General features: G+C 31.8%; 2 protein-coding genes across 3 annotated transcripts; one reads left to right on the forward strand and one right to left on the reverse strand.

Moving 5' to 3' along the window:
- Nucleotides 1-1,762: 1,762 nt before the first annotated feature.
- Nucleotides 1,763-6,426, reverse strand: LOC137812253 (kinetochore protein). The gene is made up of 11 exons (XM_068614176.2): nucleotides 6,151-6,426; nucleotides 5,853-6,071; nucleotides 5,693-5,783; nucleotides 5,445-5,624; nucleotides 4,815-4,904; nucleotides 4,276-4,383; nucleotides 3,454-3,507; nucleotides 3,138-3,252; nucleotides 2,650-2,807; nucleotides 2,475-2,570; nucleotides 1,763-2,163 (listed from the first exon to the last, which is right to left on the reverse strand). The coding sequence occupies exons 1-11, from the start codon at nucleotides 6,318-6,320 to the stop codon at nucleotides 2,062-2,064; spliced, it is 1,383 nt and encodes a 460-aa protein (XP_068470277.1). The 5' UTR covers nucleotides 6,321-6,426; the 3' UTR covers nucleotides 1,763-2,061.
- A 9,007-nt stretch (nucleotides 6,427-15,433) lies between these two features.
- LOC137812254 (cocosin 1) lies at nucleotides 15,434-17,238 on the forward strand. Of its 2 annotated transcripts, none has more exons than XM_068614177.1 (4): nucleotides 15,434-15,669; nucleotides 15,793-16,001; nucleotides 16,126-16,852; nucleotides 16,975-17,238. In XM_068614177.1, the coding sequence occupies exons 1-4, from the start codon at nucleotides 15,482-15,484 to the stop codon at nucleotides 17,126-17,128; spliced, it is 1,278 nt and encodes a 425-aa protein (XP_068470278.1). In that variant the 5' UTR covers nucleotides 15,434-15,481; the 3' UTR covers nucleotides 17,129-17,238. The 2 variants fall into 2 exon arrangements, with proteins under 2 accessions (XP_068470278.1, XP_068470279.1); XM_068614178.2 differs by having other exon boundaries at nucleotides 15,531-15,669; nucleotides 15,798-16,001.
- Nucleotides 17,239-20,880: the final 3,642 nt, after the last annotated feature.

Genomic DNA, 20,880 nt, shown 5'->3' on the forward strand with positions numbered 1-20,880 from the left:
CAACATCAACCCGGGCTTGCTTAGCTCGACATCGACCCAGGCCCAAGAGACTCAACATTGTCTTAGACCGGCTCGACTCAACATCGATCTGGGCCCAATCGAATCCACATCAGCCCAGGCCCAAACGACTCAACATCGGCATGGGCCCAGAAGAATCGACAATGGCTCGAGCCTAGATGATTCAATATCGACCCAGGCCTAATCCACTCGATATTAGCCTGAGCCCAATCGACTCAACATCGACCCGAGCCCGCTCCACTCGACATCAGCCCGAACCTAGACAACTCGACATCGTTCCAAGCCCAAACGACTCAAAATGGGTTTGGGCCCGAACGATTCGACATCAGTCCGGGCCCAGATGATTCGGCATCAGTCTGGGCTTGGACGACTCGTCAATGGACTGGGCCCAACAACTCAAAATCGACTCGGGCCAATTCGACTTGACATCGTCCTTGGCCCGCTCAGCTCAACATTGGCCAGGGCCCAATCGACTCGACATAAACGCAGGTATGCTCCACTCGACATTAGCCCGAGCCCGGGAGACTCGACATTAGCTCAGGCCGGCTCGACTCGACATTGGCCCGGGCTCGAGAGACTCGACATCAATTCGAGCCTGTTTGGCTCGACATCGACCAGGGCCCAATCAACTTGACATCGACTCGGGCCCGCTCCACTCGACATCGACCCGGGCCCATTCGACTTAACACCGAGCCGAGCCCGAGAGACTCGACAATGGCTCAAGCTCGATCGACTTGACATTGGCCAGAGCCCAATCAACTCAAAATCAACTCGGGCCCATTCGGCTCAACATCAACCCGAGCTTACTCAGCTCGACATTGGGTTGGGCCCGTTCGGCTCGACATCAACTCAGGCCCGAGAGAATCAACATTGGCTCGAGTCCACTCGACTCGACTTTGGCTCGGTTCCAATCGACTCGACATTGACCTAGGCCCGCTCCACTCACATCAGCTCGACCCCGGGAGACTCGACATTGGCTCGACTCGCTCCACTCGACATCGGCTTGTCCCCGGGAGATTCGACATTGGCCCAAGCTCGCTCCACTCAACATCAGCCCAGCCTAAGGAGACTCAGCATTGGCCCGGACCCGTTCGACTTGACATCGACCCGAGCTTGCTCAGCTCGACATTGCCATGGCCCGTTCGATTCAACATCGACTCAGTCTCAGCGACTCGACATCAGCTCAGGTTTGCTCGGCTCGACATCGACTTAGGAATGCTCGGCTCGACAACGAACCAGGCGCGCTCGGCTCGACAACGAACCAGGCGCGCTCGGCTAGAAATCAGCTCGAGCCCACTCAGCTCAATATGGGCCCGGGACTGCTCGGTTAAACATCTGCCCGGGCCCACTCAACTCGACATCGACTGGATTGGATTGTCTTGGCATAACTTGGATCAGGCCAAGTCAAAATTCATCCCAAATGCAATTTGGATAATCCAAAAATGTATCAAATCTATATCTAATCCATATCCAATTAAATGGATTGGATTTAAAATTCAAAAATATGGATTTGGAATAAATCCATTTAAATGGGTTAAAACTAATATGGATATGGATACATATGGATTGGATTTTGTAATTTGGATTTTTTTGCCACCCTTAACTTACATATTTAAAAAAGTTTACTTGTCATAAATTTTAGCTATGACAAATAAACTTGTACCCTGTTTATCGCACAAGCCAAAAAAACTAGTTAAATTAAATACAACAAAGCAAGATGAAGAAACGGATGAACATTAGATGATTAATAAATATATTAAATAGATTGAAGCAAGATAAAAAAGAATAATACATTATGAATAGGAAATATTCATTCAACCAGAGGCATAATGACCTAGAGGCTAGAGCAAACCATCTCAGGGAAGGGAACAAGACATTCAATCAACTATTGAACTAAGTGTGGAAGAAGCATGAGGTGGGGATTTTAGCCACTATTCTGCAGCAAGATGGTGATGTGACTAAGGCATAACCATTAAAAAAATTCTAAAGGATTTTTTATGATAACATGTACTCAACTATGCAGAGTAAGGAAGTGTTAGATCGCTAAACCGAAACTGAAATGTCAGATCCACCTCCTTGAGTGGCCTTGAGTCTTTTTTGCCCAGATTCAATCACATCTGCAATTGGATTTGCATACTTGTGAAACTGCAAAAATCCAAAACGCGATAGTCCAATTATTTCTCATTCACTATAACAATAAGCGAAACAAAGATCATCATGCAAGATTTAGAACAGACACGGCAGTGCCAGGAGCATGGAATCAAGCTAATCACATCACAAAAATTAAACAGTAAAATAAAACTAGAGTTCACGTGAAAGATGTAACTGTATGGACCAACTTAAGAAACTTCTAAAAATTTTGTTCAGTGCAAGAAGCATGGATGCAATTTGAAGATTTTTAAGCCAAACATGGTGATTAGATCACACAGATGTCCAAAATATAAAAAATGGCCTACCGCTTCAACTAACTCTTCACATTTGCGGCCTAACCGCTCCACTTCAACTGCTGCAGATTCTTTTACTGATGCAATTTTACTATTTATGGCATCCGCCTGTCCATAGCAGATAAGAAATAAATACTTAATCTTTCATCAATTATATCCATTTATCCTGAAACTTAAAAAATGCAACCTCAGATAGCACAGCCTCCACATTTCTCTGCCTTGTTTCTGTAGTAGAGCACTTAGATTCCACCTCTGATTTTGTACTGCTTAAATATTTAGTTGCTTCTTCCCGCATAATATTGCACTCTTTCTCCGTCTGCTTCATTAATTCTTCCATCTGCTCAACTGGGGAAGGGAAAACAAGTCGAAAAAGTTGAAGATAAAACACAACAAAAAAAATGCAACCTTAAGGAACAGTTTACATAGCATGAAAGTTTTCGACAAAAATCGCTAAAAGTAATGTGACGTACAGTTGTGCTGCTTTTCAGCCAGCAAATGCTATTTAAAAGAGAGAGAAGAAGGAAAACAAAACTATTGAACAAAAATCAAGCCAGATTACTTGTGAGCAGCAGTTTTTGTAGATTGTGTTTCGTAAATGTTATCATCACTCGTGCTAAAACGGTTAAGCCATCAATCCATAAGTAGAAACATAGCATTGTTTGCACTAGAAGGTACCTTTACTTTGTCTTTCAACCAGTCTGGCCTCAAGTGACTTCTCTAACATTTCTTCATCGCTAAGTTTAGCTTTCAACGTTTTAAGATCCTTTTCAATAGCTTTACCAGAATTTACCTATAGAAGACAAAACTGACATCAAACAAGGTTTTGCATCGTAATAATCTTTGAAGGAATGTGGAGAAGTCCATAATAAATCTCATATCTCTAAGCACTCCAATTTAAGCTCCGTTAAAGAAAACACTTCTTGCCCCCAGCAGATTTTCAGTCATTATGACAAATGCCAGAGCAGAAGTCAACTGATCAGAGTATGTTTACCTGTTCTTGTATATCCTGCATCAGCTTGTAGTGTTTTGACATTTTCTTGTACACCTACAAAAAATGATTCACGATAAAGTGATCAACATTCAAGCAACAAATCATCGTGAATTGGTCCGTGTGTTACAGCTCTTTACATTGTAGTTTGCCTTCTGAAATTATGTAAGTATTATAGATATTAAAGATTGAACAATATCCATGGCAAATTTCATCTGTCAATCCATGATGCCGTTTGATTTTCTAGTCACAATGCAAGGGACGTTTCAGCAATGGCACCAACTAATTGACTACTCAGTTCAGTCATAACTCAATAGGTCAAGGCTTCACAAAATTAAAATTGTGTTGCAATTGCATTCTGGAATAAATTTCAAGTATGTTTGGTTGGAAGGAAAGGAAATAGAGAAGAAAAAAAAATACATATAACAAAATATTTTTTCTAGTTTGGTTAGAAGGAAAGTAAGAGGAAATGCTAAAGAAAAGTTGAAATTTATAAACAAAATTTCCTCTCCTTCCCGGCTTGTACTGTCCTTTCAACTCAAATTTCAAACTTTTCTCTACACTGTTCAAAACACACAACTCCATAAGTAAATTAAAATAGAAATTTACTGTCATGAATCATGATAGTCAAATGCGGATGAAGGGGCGCTAAGAATAGACCTAGTATGCAACAAAAACTCTGGGAAATAAACTTCACAAGTTCAACAAGAGCTCTATTCACATGTAAAGTTTGCATACAAGTGTAATAATAAAAGATTAATTTACTGTGACCTAAAGTGCAGATGATGAGGGAATAAGAAAAGATCCGGTCTGCGATAAAAATACCTTGGAAAAAACTTCAACAAGGGCAGTCTTCTCGTGAAAAGCTTGCATTGCTAATTTTTCAGCATTCCTTGCCTCCTCTCGAGCTAATTTCTTTTCCTCTAAAGCTCTCTTCATGGCAAGTCAGAGTAGTAAATTTACATCAGTACTGGCAGAGTAAAAATCCAGAACTCTCTCAAAGAGCAAAAACATCTAAACCAAGCATTACAATAGAATCTTTTCACGCATTAGTAAAAATCCACTACAAATTGCAGGAAAAGGACAACAGTTTAAAACTGAAAATGTTCTCCAAAACTGGAAGATGATCAACTGTGGAGTGAGGAACCAACACGAAGGTAAGGTAGTCAAATAATCGCCAATATAATATTCATACAAGCAAATTGGTTGGAGAAATGCTATGTATGCCACGATGTTGTAGCCAAGAACACAATTAAAACCAATTAATTTTGATTATACTTGGAATAGAAGAACAAAATAAAAAAATGAATGAATTTGGATATCCATGCTACTAATTACTGGAGTGAACCAAATAAAAAAAATACCTGTACTTTATCAGGTGATTGGGCAATTCTTGAACGTAGATTTGCATTTTCTTGAACATTTTGTACCAATGTAAATTCAGCATTAGAAATCTGGGCTACGAAAAAGGAAAATAGGATAAGTATTAATATAATCTATGCACCAAGTAGTCAAACTTTCAGGAGAAATGGGGGTTGAAGTAAGCAGACCAAGGGAGGAACTTCAACACCAAACTGAAAACAATGTTTAAACAGTCAGATCACAATGTAATATGCACAAGCACAAGACCTACATAGCCTCAACTAATTAAACCAAAGCCATGTCCAATGTCTACACTCTACACAAATGAAGAGACACTTGTATCCAACTAAACATAACTAGTCCGTTTAAAGCGTTAATTGCAGATTTTTAAAAGCAGAGAAAAAGCACCTCAAAACCAACATTTTCCACAAATTGCACTCATAATACATTTACAAACTACATAATCCAAAGATTCAGCTCTGCAAGTTTATGCAAATTGTTTCAATCCTTTTACTCCTCTGCCGTTATTTCTTTAACACACCATCCAAAATCACCAAGATAAGGACATATAAGATTCAACAACTAAGCTTCAATTACAGCCCCAGAGCATTAGATGGTAAACAATGACTGACCTTCTCATCCATTTCCCCAGTCCTATCCTTCAACTTCCTCCAAGTACTCCTCAACGAACTCTGGTTTCTGTTCAGCGCCCCAACCGATTGTTTCAGCTCGTTAACTTTCGCCTCTACCTCCTGAGCAAGAGGCATCTCTCGCTCCCTCGCCTCATTGCATTCCGCAATCTCCCCTTTCAACTGCCACAAAACCACTCATTCAGTTCAAAAGAATTTGAAATTGAGATGAGATGATATCCAACACAGACCTGCAGCATCTCGTTCTCCAACTCCGCTTGCTGCACCTCCAGAGCGTTAAATTCGTTCACGATCTCCGACACCGTGTTCATTCTTGTGTCCCTGGGATGCACAAAACGACAACGACAATTAGAATTTCTCTTAATCGAGCGAGGAAGCTAAGAGACTGACCTGTCAAGGAAGAAATTGAGAAGAGCGCCGAGGAAGATGTCAGTCCGGTGAGGATCCGGCAGGAGGAAATCGGCGAAGGTGAACTTGCGAGGGCACTCGATGTCGGTGAGAACCTCCTTGATCCTGCTGAAGAGTTTGACGGCGCGAACGGATTCAACGTGGAAATCAGGGTTTTCAAGATGCTCTAGGGCGTCGAAGTCGAGTTGCTCGATGTCTTCCCTGCGGAAAAGGAAGAGAGGAAAAAGGTGAGTGAGGAATGTAGCGATGAAGAAGACGCGAAGAGAGAATAGAGAGAGACTCGAGGAGAACGCCAAGATGGAAGAGGATGCGGGTGTAGAGGTCGGAGATCAAGTCAGGGTTGGGTTTCGCGAGTTCCTGCTCCGTCACATTCGCGATCTCGAACTGCCCTAAGATTGCGACTATTTCCGGCCGCTGGAGCCTTGGGTATTCGTAATTCGACGCCGCCATCTTCTTCTTCTTCTCAAGAGTTCAAGGTTTCAATACGAGAGAAAGATCACAAACTCAAACCCAAAATTAAATTAAATTGAAATCGTCACAATTTTCCCGCCAAGTACTTCCACGGATAGCAATGGTTTCATAATGATTATAATACGAGTAAATTACAAGACTATCCTCTAAGTTTTCTCTATGTCATTTATGTATAATTTTTAATAGATTTTTCTCCTTTGTTTATTATATTTTCAGTATTTTGAGAGGTTTTAATTTCCAATTTTATTTAAAAACAGTGTATTTTTTAAAAATTGGTATTAATTGCATTTAGATAGAAATTATGTGAGGGAGTAATATTTGATGAGATAACTTTTTTATCATTTACAATTTAATTAGACGGCTCATTCCTATTATAACTATCACACAATATGGAATTTATTGTGAATATTAAAAAGATTCACAATTTACACCTAGAAAATCTAGAATTTATTATGTTACATTATCAACATTTAAACGTCGTTAAAATTAATTTAACATAACGAAATATATTGACCATGAAACAAAAAAACATTTCAAAATATTAAAATGATAATAACAAGAGTTAAGAAGTTAACCATTTTTAGTCAAAAGTAATTAATTATAAAAAGGAGTTAATAAGTCGTCCCTTTTTTTTCAAAAATAATGATGGGTAATTGGATACATTAATTAGCTATAATTTTCAAGTTAATTATTTAATTATCTCGTTCTAAAAAATGCTAAAAACTTATGGGGGAAACATTTTTTTATTGGAATGAGTTAAAATATTTTAAGAATATTAATGTGTATTTAAAAAACATTAACTCCAACCTATTTTAAAATTAGATAACTAAAAACCATATAAAAAAAACTAATTCGTAACAGATTTTAATAAACTAAAAACCAAAAAAAAATGATTTACCAAAGAAAAACAACAAAATGGATATGACTCTATTTATATATGAAAAAATCGATTTATACATAAAAATAACAAAATGGATTGTGAACTCTACTTTATATTTATATATATATAAAAAAGGTAAAATCAACTTATAAAAAAAAACATGTCTATTTTTGTAACTTTGTTAGTACACACAAAATTGAGTTTTTACTAAAAAAATCTACAAAAAAGAATTGGAGGAAAAAATAAGGACAAAATGATATTTTATTTCATGTTTAGATTTTTTTTAAAATAACACTACTTTTACTTTTATTTCTTCATCTACACCTTTTTATTTTTATTTTTTTATCTAATACCGAACTTTTTTTCTCGGATAACACTATTTTTACTTTTAAATATTTATAAAATAGTAGTGAATATAAATATTTATAAAATTGAAATAAAAGAAATTTTGAATTTTGAAAATTAAAAATTAAATATATAAAAAATTATGAAGAAATATAATTATAAAAAGAATGAAATAAAATATTTTATAAGTATTTTGATGTAAGTAAATATTATGGGTAAAATAAATGTAAAATTGTAACATTATTTTTTTTTATATTTTTATAGTAAATTTGAATTGTGAAGAATAAACCATAATACATTTGTACATATATTTGATAATAAAATTCGGATGAAAAAATTATAATAAGTTATAATGTTGCTACCAAATTAAATGTTGGTATTTTTTGTTTGTTAAAAAATATCAAAATAAATAATAATAAAAATTAAATAAAATTGTTTGGATATTTTATAAAAGAAAATATTAACTAAATGGTTTAAAAAATTATAAATAAAAATTAAGTTATTAATTGATGATATGTATGTAATAATAAAAAAATTAAGTGAATAAATTTATTATTAGATTTAATAAATATATATATATATATAAATTATAATTTTAAAATAAGAAAATAAAGAAAAAAAATTATATTTAAATTGAAAAATTATGTAAATAATGAGTTATATATAAATATATGTTCTAAATTATAATAACAAATATGATTATATAATATTTCTTATAATTTTTTAGGGTTTAGGAAATTGGTGTTTATGGTATATAGTTTGTGGTTTGGAGTTTATGGTTCAGGGTTTGGATTTAGGGTTCATTAGTTATGGTTTAGAGCTTAAGGATTGTGGTTTAGAGATCAGTGTTAGGGTTTATGGTTTATATTTATTATGTCCATAATATTTACTTACATCAAAACACTTATAAAATATATTTTTTTTTTATTGATATTTCTTAATAAATTTTTATAATTTTAATTTTTAATTTTTATTTTCAAATTTTCTTTTATTTTAATTTTATAAATATTTAAATTCACTACAATTTTATAAATATTTAAAAGTGAAAATAGTGTTATCTGAGGAAAAAAAGTGTTATTTGAGAGAAAAAGTCTCATGTTTATGTGTACTTTTTTTCCTATATGTTATCTATCTATCTTCAATTTTGTGTATCTAGTTAATATAGTCTTAAGATTTGAGTTGAGATATTCCATGTGAGCTATTTATAAACCTTCATGGACTTAGATCTTTGACCATGGTTTCTCCAAGTTTTAATGTTGTGACATATTATGATGTATTTTCATAAAATATGAATATCATCGAGAATTTATGTAGTGTAATGAGAGATATTGTGCAAGTAAATTAGAGCATTTATGTGATATAATCAAGGATATTACGCGGGACATTTATGTGATATTATAAGGGATATTACGTGGGACATTAATGTGATATTATAAGGGATACCGCGTAAGTAAATCAAAACACTTAAAGAGATCGAGATTTTATGCATTAAAAACGCATTAATTATGTTGTGATGAGATTGTTTATTCCTGATATTATTTTAACAAAATCATCAAATTGGGTCTAGGCTCACTTTATCGCGTTGGACCTATTCGTTTGGTCTACTCGGCATAATTCCTAGCAGTCCCGGGTGCAGAGAATGGAGAAGGTCGTCATGCTTGGCTTAGACCTTGATCTCCCATAATGGAGGAGGTCTACTCGCTCGGCCTGGACCTCGAGCTACCAAAATAGAGAAGGTTAGCATGCTCTGTTTTCTCATGATTTAAACCGAAATGGAATACATCTGACTTGGACTTTGATCGGTATGTGTCCGATAAAATCCAAGACGATACAACCTTGAGCCAAGCAAGCGAGGTGAAAAGGCTTGTAAAAAACATTTGCGACTAAGTATGACCGTTCAATACATTTGTCTTTAAGAGTAATATAAGTTTTTATGTGACAAAGGTGAAGTTAAAATCAAACCTAAGCTTTGATCGACACACGTGTGCGAGCATTTGTCGAAGTCGTTTATGGTTAAGGGTTTAAGCATATGTTTAAACATTTAGATCTATCTTTGAAAAAAAGTATATGTTTAAGCAATAAATGACCTATCCTTTGGCGAGGGTGTGGGTTCGGTCGAACAACTTGATTTTGAGTCGCTTCAAAGTTGTTGTTGATCGCAAACTCCCGAATCCGATGTAGGGGTAACTAGACTTTGTTCAGAGTTGCGGTTAGTTGCGAACTCATCGGTACGATGTAGATTGTAGAGGCAACTGATTTTTGTTCCAATGTAGGTGTGACTGGTTTTTGTTTTGAGTTGCTTGTCGATCGTAGTCTTCCGGATCCGACGTAGAGGCAACTGGTTTTTGTTCCGAGTTGTTTGTCGACTGTGGACTCTCGGGTCCGATGTAGAAACAACTAATTTTTTATCTGAGTTGTTTGTTAATCGCGGACTCCCGGGTCCGATGTAGAGGCAACTGATTTTTGTTATGAGTTGCTTGTCGATCGCAGACTCCCAAATCCGATATAGAGGCAACTGGTTTTTGTTCCAAGTTGCTTGTCGATAATGGACTCCCAGGTGAGATGTAGATGTAGAGACAACTGATTTTTGTTCAAAGTTACTTGTCAATCACGGACTCTCAGGTCCGATGTAGATTGTAGAGGCAACTGATATTTTTTCCAAATTGCTTTTGGTTGAAAAAGTCGGTTTGAGAATGGTTCTAACCCCTTTTTTTTAAAAAAAAACACATACAAATTCTATACGAAAAATACCATTTTATTGAAAATTACCTTGTTAGAAATAATTGTTTTGTTATACGTATTTTTTATTTATTTATTTTAATTCTTTTTATTGAGAACATACTAAAGTTAATTATCTTTAGATGAAAACATATATACAATGACATATAATTTTATAAGTAAGATAGTAAGATATAAAATATTTTAAGATGAGCGTTTAAAAATCATAACAATTATTTATTTTCTTGAGATTTTGTCTCCTGGGAAACATTATGATCTTTATATTTTGTTGTTCTATAAAATTGAAGTATCTTTTGTTTTATCCACATAAGAATTAATAATGATTTATTTTACCAAAATATATAATTTTCTCTTTTTCATGTATTGAAATAATATTTTATTTTTATAAAAAAATATATAATGAAACAAAAGTAAATAATAATACTGCAGTGCATGAATACAGTGTACATAAAATAAAGTTAAGACTTAATAAGAATGCATACAAGTGTACATAATTTTTTAAAACCAAATTTTTAATACTTAAAAAATGAAACGATTTCCATTGATATAAATTCATATCTTAAGTGGGTTTTATCCTTTTGTAAAACTGTAATTGGCCAACAAAGCTAGTGCAACGAAACACAAAATAGTTGGTTTTTTTTTTTCAATTAAATAAATAATTACCAAACATATTCAAGTGTCCCAAAGATCAAATTTAATACAACAAAAATTAAAATCCGGGTAGTTCACATGTTTAAACCTAAATATCCACTAACTGGATGGATTGAATAAGTTTTATTTGAAGATATAACGTATGGGATAAAAAAATCATTAATTTATTTTGATTCATTATAAATTTAACTAGAATGAGGATTAAATAAAAGTTTAATTCAATGTTCATTGACAATTTTTTCCAGCATATCTAATCAAATTCATAAGAAAATGTTTTAACACTAAAGTTGAGGATAAAATTTTGTGTATCTAGTGAATATGCTAAGATTTGAGTTGAGATAATCCTTGTAAGTGGATCTTTGGCATTGGTTTCTCTAAGTTTTAATGTGGCATATTATGGTATATTTTCATAAAATATGAATATTATCGAGTATTTTTGTAGTGTAATAAGATATATTGGGTAAGTAAATTAAAACATTTATGTGATATTATAAGGAATACCGCGTAAGTAAATCAGAGCACTTAAAGAGGTTGGGATTTTGTGCATTTAAAACACATTAATTATGTTATGACGAAATTGCTTATTCCTGACATTATTTTAACAAGATCACCGAATTGGGTCTAGACCCACTTTAACGCATTGAGCCTGTTCGGTCAGCCTTATCGGACTATCTGATGGGTCGATCTACTCAGCCCAATTCCCTGTAGTCCCAGAAATGAAGAAGGTCGTCATGTTTGACTTAGACCTCAAATTGCCATAATGAAGGAGATCGACTTACCCGACTTGAACCTCAAGCTACCAAAATAGAGAAGGTTAACATACTCGATTTTCTCACGATTTAAATCAAAATAAAATACATCCAACTTGAACTTTATTAGTATGTATCCGATTAAATAAAAGACGGTACACAACAAAATTTGTAATTTTTATTCTTCTGTAACAAAAAATTTAATACGTCTACAATATCATGTTGACTTTATTAATGTTTAAATTAATATGAAATTAACACCCCAACAAAACAATGATTAACTTATGTTACATTAGCTTCACATAACAATAAAAACACTTTATTTAATAAAAATAATAGACTAGATCGAAATCAATTATGAAGTCAAAATGTTAACTGATTAGACATAAATTTAATTGATTACAAGAACATTCTAATAAATTAAAACATGCATGGCCTCATGTCTAATCCATGATAGCTTCCTCCACTTATACACGTTATTTCCAATGTTTCAAATCCATCCACACGGTCAGAACCCATTTCCGTACAATTACAAATTAAGGGTTAAATTTGTAATTATAATTCAACCCAGAATTTCCATAATTTTCTTCACAATTTAAGGGGAACCATTCTTCCCTCCTCCCTATTCTTTTTCTCCTTTCATATCACTACAAATCAATACAATTAATCATGAAAAATAGTTACACTTTCTCAGCTTTCAAATTCATTTAAAGAGTAAATAAATCCAACAAAAAAACCTTGAAATGAATAGACTCCACCTATCCACATGTTTCGAAGTTATTTTTAAACTGTAATAAAATGGAAAAGGGTTATAATAATAAGTCATGGAATCTTTCACACATGCTGTAACAAATAATAAACTCCTTAACTAAACATGTTATAAAAAACAATTTAAATGAACTTGGTAAAGAAATACCCTCCTCAAAATTCATTTAATAGTAAAGGCATATCACCAAGATGTGTGGTTTTAAATCAATAGTAAAAATTCACAGAATCATAAGTTCTTGCTTGTACAATTAAAAAATGACATAATTTAATTTAATACAATTTTAAATTAATATTAGAGAAACAATGTGGTACACACTATTATAAAGGAAATTTTAATTCATACTCATTATCACAAAATTAATTTAAAAATTAAATTTATACCCACTTATATAATATTATACTTTTATCATATTACTAATTATTTTGCAATCTTCATGCCACACACAATGCAATAAATCATTAAAATTGTTTTGCATTTAGTAAAATTGAAAAGTTTTGTCCCCAGATACATTTTTAATGGAAAAAAGTAGAAGTAAGAAAAAATTAGGTTATTTTTTTTATTGACTTATTTTTTCAAATTCATCTCATTATTTTAAATATTTTTAATTTGATTCTATTTTTAAAAAATACTTTAAACTGATGACAACCACACCATATGTTATAATATATTAAATGAATAATAAATAACAGGTCACCAGTAAAAAATAACTTGGATTTATAAAAGCCACATAACATTTCAATAATACTGTTAATATAAATTTGCCACAAAAAAACTACATTTACTTATTTTTTCAAATAATAAAATTAAATTGATATAATTCAAAATAATAATAAAAATGTGATTCAGAAGTAATTTTTTCAAACTAATACGCTTCCAAATAATAAAATTATGCCAATAATAATAATAATAATAATAATTATTATTATTAATTATTTATTGATTTGGACATAAAGTCAGAATCGCTGTCATAAGTTACAGTGATATTAATAATTGATGTTATAAGTGACATGTGATAATGTTTTGAGTATAGCCATTGTTACATGTCCTCTAGTTCACCTCCAATAATTTGTCTCTTTTTTCCACACCAACAACAAAATATCCATTAAATATCTTGACAGAAACATGAATCATTGATTCTAAATTTATCAATGGAATATTATTATTCTCACTCTCAAATGCCAAAGTATTTATCTTTGGGTATTTCAATGTTAAGTGGACAATTTTTTCCTATTGTGTATTTTTATAGATGTGAATGATTGGATCAAGTTGCTTATATCTAATTCATGTGAATGATTGTTCTGGAAGATTGCAATTTTTATAATATTAAAAAAATGTCATTTTGCACACTTTTATTGAAGATGTTACTGTGTTGTTATTTATAGTGTTGAAATCTCTTCTAACAAATCATCAAATCTCTTAACAAAATATATCTCTCACCACTAAAAGATCGAACATGAAGCAATCTCTATAAATTTGTCAACAAATGAAGATCTAGTGATAAGATTCGCTGTATATGATGATACTGATAAATATTTTATATCTGTAATATATAAATCATCATATTTTTCTGTCATATTCAACTAGTGTACCACATCCTTGCCGACACATGCAATTCCCCGACAACTAAATTAAAATTATTAAATAACAACTAAAATTTAAAGATAATTTTTTTTAATTACTATATTAATTAAATTAAATATTATTTTAAAATTTTAAAAAATTATTAATATTTTAAATAAATTTATTATTAATAAAAAATTATAAAATAATTTTAAATTAATTTATAAAATTTTGTTTACTAATATTTTAGATTTTAAATTAAACTTTAAATAATTAATAGAAAATAATTTAAAAATAATTAATAGATAAAATTTTAATAGTTAATATTAAATACCAATTTAAAAATTATTTTATATATTAATAATTTTTTAATTTATAAAATAGTCTTTAATTTAATTTTTATTTTACAATTTTTTTAGTGGTGGTTTTAGACCACACATTTTATGTATGTTAGATAAAATCATTTAATGAAAAAAAGAGTATTTTATTATCTAAAAAACTATACAAATAATTTATAATTAGAGTTATTAAATGGGCTGCAATTTGGTCTGATAAATCATTTTTTTTTTGTATGAGACACATTTTTAAATACATTGTAATTTGTTAGGTTGATCCGAATTTACGTTTATATAAATTATAATATATGTGTGTGTTTTAAAATATAATTATTATTTTACAAAAATGGATTGATTCATGAGCACCTAAGTAAATTGAACTAAAAATTGTCTGATTTAATTTAAGTCACAGTTTTTTAGACTTAGTCTAAATCGTTTTGTTTAACCTTAGGGAACAACTAATTGTTGGGTCAAACTTGTTTTGATAACTCTATCTATAATATAAAATTCATTTGTTTTTTTATCATTTTTTCAACAAGAACACACAAACTAGAAGATGATAGAGTGTAAGAAAAGATATTGTTGTTTTATTTTGACATGTGTTTTAAGTATTGAATAATCACATGCGTAGCAAACTAGCAATTCATCTTTATGTACAAATTATATTTAGTTTGATGTTTAAAGCTAATTAGAATTATTAAATTTTGTTGATTTTAGTTTGCTACGAATTTTTTAATTTTTGCTATAGATCTTTAGATTTGAGTGAGAAATGTTGACATAATTATCTCTATTATAGAACTCTCATTTACCTACAACTTGGATATTGTCACTCAAATTATACTTTCTTATACTTCTTGTGTTATTTAATGATATATATAATATGATATAAAAGACAAACTTATCCAGATAAATAGGAATCTCTTTTATGATGAGCACTGTACATAATCCATAATGAGAAGTTTCTATTCAACATAACACATAATATTTAATCTTTGTAAGATTTATAAATGGTTAACACGCAATAGATTTATTATAAATTCAAAACACTGGAAGTATAATAAAATTTTCAAACTAAATCATCTTGATTCACGTGACCAATAATTTCATATTTTATGATTGATGGTTTTCAACGTCCATATGTCCACAATTCTATATATAGTCAGCATCATCTCTTTGTTGCATCTAAAATACCTATTCATTTCATTGCTCTTTATTTCTTTTCTGTTTCTTTCTTTGGATTAGGTATCTTCACTGTGGGCAGATACATTTCCTATTATATCTTTTCTGCTCTCTACCACAGGTGCATACAATTTGTAGTTAATCTTATATAGTTCCCAATCTTATTGAAATGGTTTTATGCGTAGCGTTTGTTTTAACCAAGTGATACTAATTTAGCTATTTGAAATGGTTTTTGTGAGCAAAGGAAAGTTAAACGAATGGAGTTAGAATTAACACCAAAGAAATCAGAAGCATTGTTTGAAGGAGAGGGTGGAGGTTACTACACTTGGTCAACTTCTGAAGTGCCACTTTTGGCTAAGAAAAATGTGACTGCAGGTCGCTTTCTGCTTCATCCTCGTGGCTTCGCTCTTCCTCATTATTCAGATGTATCCAAAGTAGGTTACGTGATTCAAGGTCAGAGTCCTCAGATATATCTTTTCTCTTTCCATTTCATCTTACAACTTAAGGTTTAGATTAGTTAATTCTATCATAATCTCGATTTCAATGGTTTTGCATTAATTTTATGGAACATGTGTAGGGAATGATGGATTAGTTGGGATGGTGCTCCCTGACAGGAGAGAAGAGGTGACTTTGAAACTTAAGCAAGGAGACGTTATACCAGTACCTATTGGATCTCTCTCGTGGTGGTTCAACGATGGAGACTCAGATCTCATCATTATTTTTCTTGGAGAAACATCAAAGGCTCTTATTCCTGGTGAAATATCCTATTTCTTTCTCACAGGGGCTTTAGGAATTTTAGGAGGCTTCTCCACTGATCTCACAAGCAAGGTGTATGGCTTAGACAAAGATGAGTTGGAAAAGCTCACAAAAAGCCAAACTGGGGCTTTGATCATCAAACTAGGCAAAGATAAACCTATGCCTAAGCCCCAAATGGACATTACCAAAGAGCTTGTGTATAATATAGATGCTGCAGAGCCACAAAATGTTGTGAAAAATGCTGGATTGGTCAAAACCTTAACAGAGAAAGAATTTTCTTTCATTGAGGATGTTGGATTAAGCTTGATCAGAGTAAAACTTGAACCCTGTGCTATTAAGGCTCCATCATACTCAGTGAGTCCTACAAGTCAGTTGATTTACTTTGCTAGAGGAAGTGGCAAGATTGAAGTTGTGGACTTCAATGGAAAGAGTGTGTTAAACACTCATGTTGAGGCTGGTCATTTGCTTGTTGTGCCACAGTTCTTTGTGGTTGCTGAAATTGCTGGTGAAGAAGGAATGGAGAGTTATTCCATTGTAACAACAACAAAGTAAGTTGTTGAGAAATGATTTTAATGGCATGCAATACCATTAAAAGTGATTGATTGTGTTATTACAAAGTATGACATATCACTAATACTAACAAAAAATGATTGATTATCCTGTTTTGCAGACCTTTGTTTGAAGAGTTGGGTGGAAAGGAATCAATATGGAGCATTTTATCACCTACACTGCAACAAGCGGCTCTTAATGTGGATTCTGATTTTCAAAAGTTTTTCACAACCAAGATCAAGGAATCTACCAAGCTCATCCCACCTTCTACTTAATTTGATATGTGTGATGTATGTGTGGTCTACTAATGCATTTGTTTATGAATAATTTTGAGATGATGATGGTGATAAATGGGAAATTCTAAGTTTATCTTTTTATGTGAAAATGATAGTAAGTTATCACTGGTTTGCATGGAAAGACACTACCCATGTATTGAGAAACATTTTCTAATTTGAAGTAGATTTTTTTTTCTTAAAATTTAATTATTAAATGATTACTAAATAGAAGAGTAGAAGGAGACAAACTACAAGAAATAATAATTTTTTTTTTAAATTGTGACATTGTTCATAATTTACAAAATAAAAGACGCATTATCATAAAAATGATTTCTTTTAATATTTTTAAATGCAAAATAATCAATGCTAACATCAATATCAATATATACTCGATGACATATTTTTTGTGTGGATAAAATTGTCAAACCTTTATTGTGATATGGATGATATTAAATAAGTTTTTATTAGTTTTAGCTTTTAAATTTTGTAAACAAATGAAACATTTGGATAACAATCTACAACTTTGATGAACTCGAGAATTAGGAATTTCAATGGTTTGGATAAAGTCATTTTAAACATTTTTAGTTCAGGAAAAATCCTTTAAATTAATAATGGGTAAATTTCCATGAGAAAAGGTAGAGTGATTTTTAGTATAACATTCTAATTCATCATCATTTAATGGTTTCAACTTCTTTGGGAGAAAAAAATAAAAATAAAAATACTTTCAATATTGGTAATTGCTCAAATATAGTTTATTCTATGAAGTAGTAGTTATGTTAATCACAATTAAAAAATAATTAATTCTAAACAACATATCTTTAAACTTAATTTATTCATTGTTATTTTTTTCATTAACTAAACTGTTTTTCTTTTGTTAGATTTGTTTTACATTTATATTAGCTAAATCCAGAATTATATTATAAATTACGTTAATCACTATATTTTGATTTTAAATCTTTTAATTCGAAATTATATTATAAATTGTGTAATTTAAAATTATATTATGAATTACATAATTTAAAATTATATTTTTAATTATATAATTAGAATTATAATAAATTATGTAATTCATTAGAACTTTTAAATATTACGAATTATATTATAAATAGTTTTAAATTTCTTAATTTAAAAATGTTTTTAAATACATTATTTTAAATATGTTTTAAGTTGATTATTAAGCATTATAATATGAATATATTAAATTTTTATAGGAGAGAAAAAAAAGTGTATAATATAATATATAATGATAGGATGACATGTGTACTTTTAAAAGAAATAGTTTAGGAAATAATGTGAGCATGTGATGTTAAATCAAAATGCTTTATAACGTAAGACTAAATTATTTAGGGAGTGTTATAATAATAAAAAAAATACAAAGTACTCAACAGTTAAAAGTTGGAAAATTTATTGTAATTTTTTTTTCAATAATAAATAAATTTTTATTAAATAAAGAGAAACACTTTATGTAACACTCCGAAAAATATCAAAACATTCCTAATACATGATTAGGACATATAGAAATACAAATATTTACAATATAAGTTTCATAATCAACGCCCTAAAACTCTTCTGATCCGCAGACACCTGTAAGATCATCTGCTCGTGTACGTAGTACAGTCATCGCAGTTCAAACACAACAAGAAAAGCAAGGGTAAGCTAGTGAAAATAGAATTTTATAATATACACAATTAAATCAAAAGAAAAAACCAAGTTACATGATCAATTTCTCAAATTATTCAATCTTCTTCAAATCTCAACAATAAAACAATCACATAGATCTCACATGGATCTACACATCCAAGATATTCAACAAACAACGTCTTCCGGAAGACCCGTATTAAGTAAGTCCTACCAGAGACTAACACCTGATCCAAAGATTACCAGCGAATCCAACAAAAAGGATTAGGGTAAGTTCAATACAACCCAAGCCGTGCATCTCATATGTCACGGTGTGCATGAACTCCCCCATCAGCTTCTCACCACCTGATATCTTAGTCTATGTGACTTAGATCATCAGTGAAGCTCGGAGATCTCTGTTACCACATAGGCATCAATACTTAATACACAGCAAACATCAGTCCATACATTATCCTGACATCAATACTTAATACACAACAAACATCAGTCCATACATTATCCCAAATGTATGAATCCAATTTCATACCATTTCGTCATACAATATCATTCAAAAATTTATCCACAATATTCAAAAGTTTATTTGACATAAAAAAAATACACTTTAATACTAAATCATCAAAACCCAATATTTCCACAAATTTAAATAATATATAAACAAACAACCCAATATAAATAAACACACAACATCCCTGCAAGAGAAATTGAATATTGGGACCACGTCCCTTTCGCATTCAGATCTTCTATCCTAGGGTGCTATTAAAAATTAAATTTAGCTTCCCTTACCTCAATTGCTTGCTTTCCAAGCAACTTTTAGAATTTTATTCCCCACCGTTTGGATAAGCTTCAAGATTTATAGGCCTAATGCAAATTATCCAAACAGAAAAAAAATTAAGTATATAATAGAATAAGTTGAGAGGATTAAACTTCTCAACTGACCCCACCAAGATTGATGACTAAATCCTAAGGAAAAACAGAGAACAAAGGATATTTAGAGTAAAAATGAACTTACTCTGTTTGAAAATCTGATCGGGTAGAAATGTTCCTTAACTCCTCTACTACAGCGTGGTATGATCAGATTCTAAAATAGATGAAGATTGGGAGAGAAATTAAGAGAGAGGGAGAGAAGAGAATTGGAGAGAGAGAGAGAAAAAGAAGAAAATGAAAGGCACTGGTGGTGGGGGGGGCAAAGCTTCTGTTGGTGTTTTTTTTTTAAAACACGCTGTTACATTATCTCCAACTACAAAAATTTTCGTCATCGAAAATGATTAGGGTATGTTGCTCGTATCTCCTCTTCAATTTCCCAAGTGGAATCTCTAGAGGTGAGATCCCATAATACTTTCACCATGAGAATATTTCTTCCAAGAAGTTGTTTCACTTGTGAATCTAAAATTCTGATTGGCTTCACTTCAAATGACAAATTTTCTTTCACCTGGATTGAATCAGACTATAGAATGTGACTGGAATCAGGTACGTACTTTCTTAGCTGGGATACATGGAAAATATTGTGAATGTTAGCTAAAGGAGGAGGCAAAGCAATTTCGTAAGCCACAGGGCCTATTCTCGTGAGAATTTGATAAGGTCTTATGAACTTAGGAGTCAATTTCTTGGATTTTAGTGCTCTTCCTACACCATTGAATGGTGTAACTCTTAAAAAGACATGTTCACCCGCAGAGAATTCTAAAGGTCTTCTTCTTTGATCTGCATAAGATTTTTGCCTGCTGAGAGATGTTTTCAATCTTTCTTGAATCATTTTGACTTTCTCATTGGTTTGTTGTATTAATTCTGGTCCAATTAACACACTTTCACCATCCTGAAACCAGCACAGAGGTGTCCTGCACTTTCTTCCATACAATGCCTCGAAAGGAGCCATTCTTATGCTAGCTTGGTAACTGTTATTGTAAGTGAACTCTACCAAAGGTAGAATTTCATCCCAACTGCCCAAATGATCTAACACACAAGTCCTAAGCAAATCCTCTAACGACTGGATAGTTCTCTCTGATTGTCCATCAGTCTGAGGATGATATGCTGAACTAAGTCTGAGTTTAGTCCCCAAAGCTTCTTGAAGCGTTTGCCAGAATCTTGAGGTGAATCTGGGATCTCTATCTGAAACTATG

This window comes from Phaseolus vulgaris, chromosome 2 (genome assembly GCF_051622355.1).
Source record: "Phaseolus vulgaris cultivar YP4 chromosome 2, ASM5162235v1, whole genome shotgun sequence".
NCBI lineage: Eukaryota > Viridiplantae > Streptophyta > Magnoliopsida > Fabales > Fabaceae > Phaseolus > Phaseolus vulgaris.

Coding starts and splice junctions, on each gene's coding strand:
- LOC137812253 (XM_068614176.2), bottom strand. CDS start 6,320: ATGGCGGCGTCGAATTACGAATACCCAAGGCTCCAGCGGCCGGAAATA. Junction 5,625..5,692: donor TGGAGAACGAGATGCTGCAG/GTCTGTGTTGGA, acceptor GTTTTGTGGCAG/TTGAAAGGGGAGATTGCGGA. Junction 2,571..2,649: donor TGGAGGCTGTGCTATCTGAG/GTTGCATTTTTT, acceptor TGCTATGGACAG/GCGGATGCCATAAATAGTAA.
- LOC137812254 (XM_068614177.1), top strand. CDS start 15,482: ATGATTGATGGTTTTCAACGTCCATATGTCCACAATTCTATATATAGT. Junction 15,670..15,792: donor TTTTCTGCTCTCTACCACAG/GTGCATACAATT, acceptor TTGTGAGCAAAG/GAAAGTTAAACGAATGGAGT. Junction 16,853..16,974: donor TCCATTGTAACAACAACAAA/GTAAGTTGTTGA, acceptor CCTGTTTTGCAG/ACCTTTGTTTGAAGAGTTGG.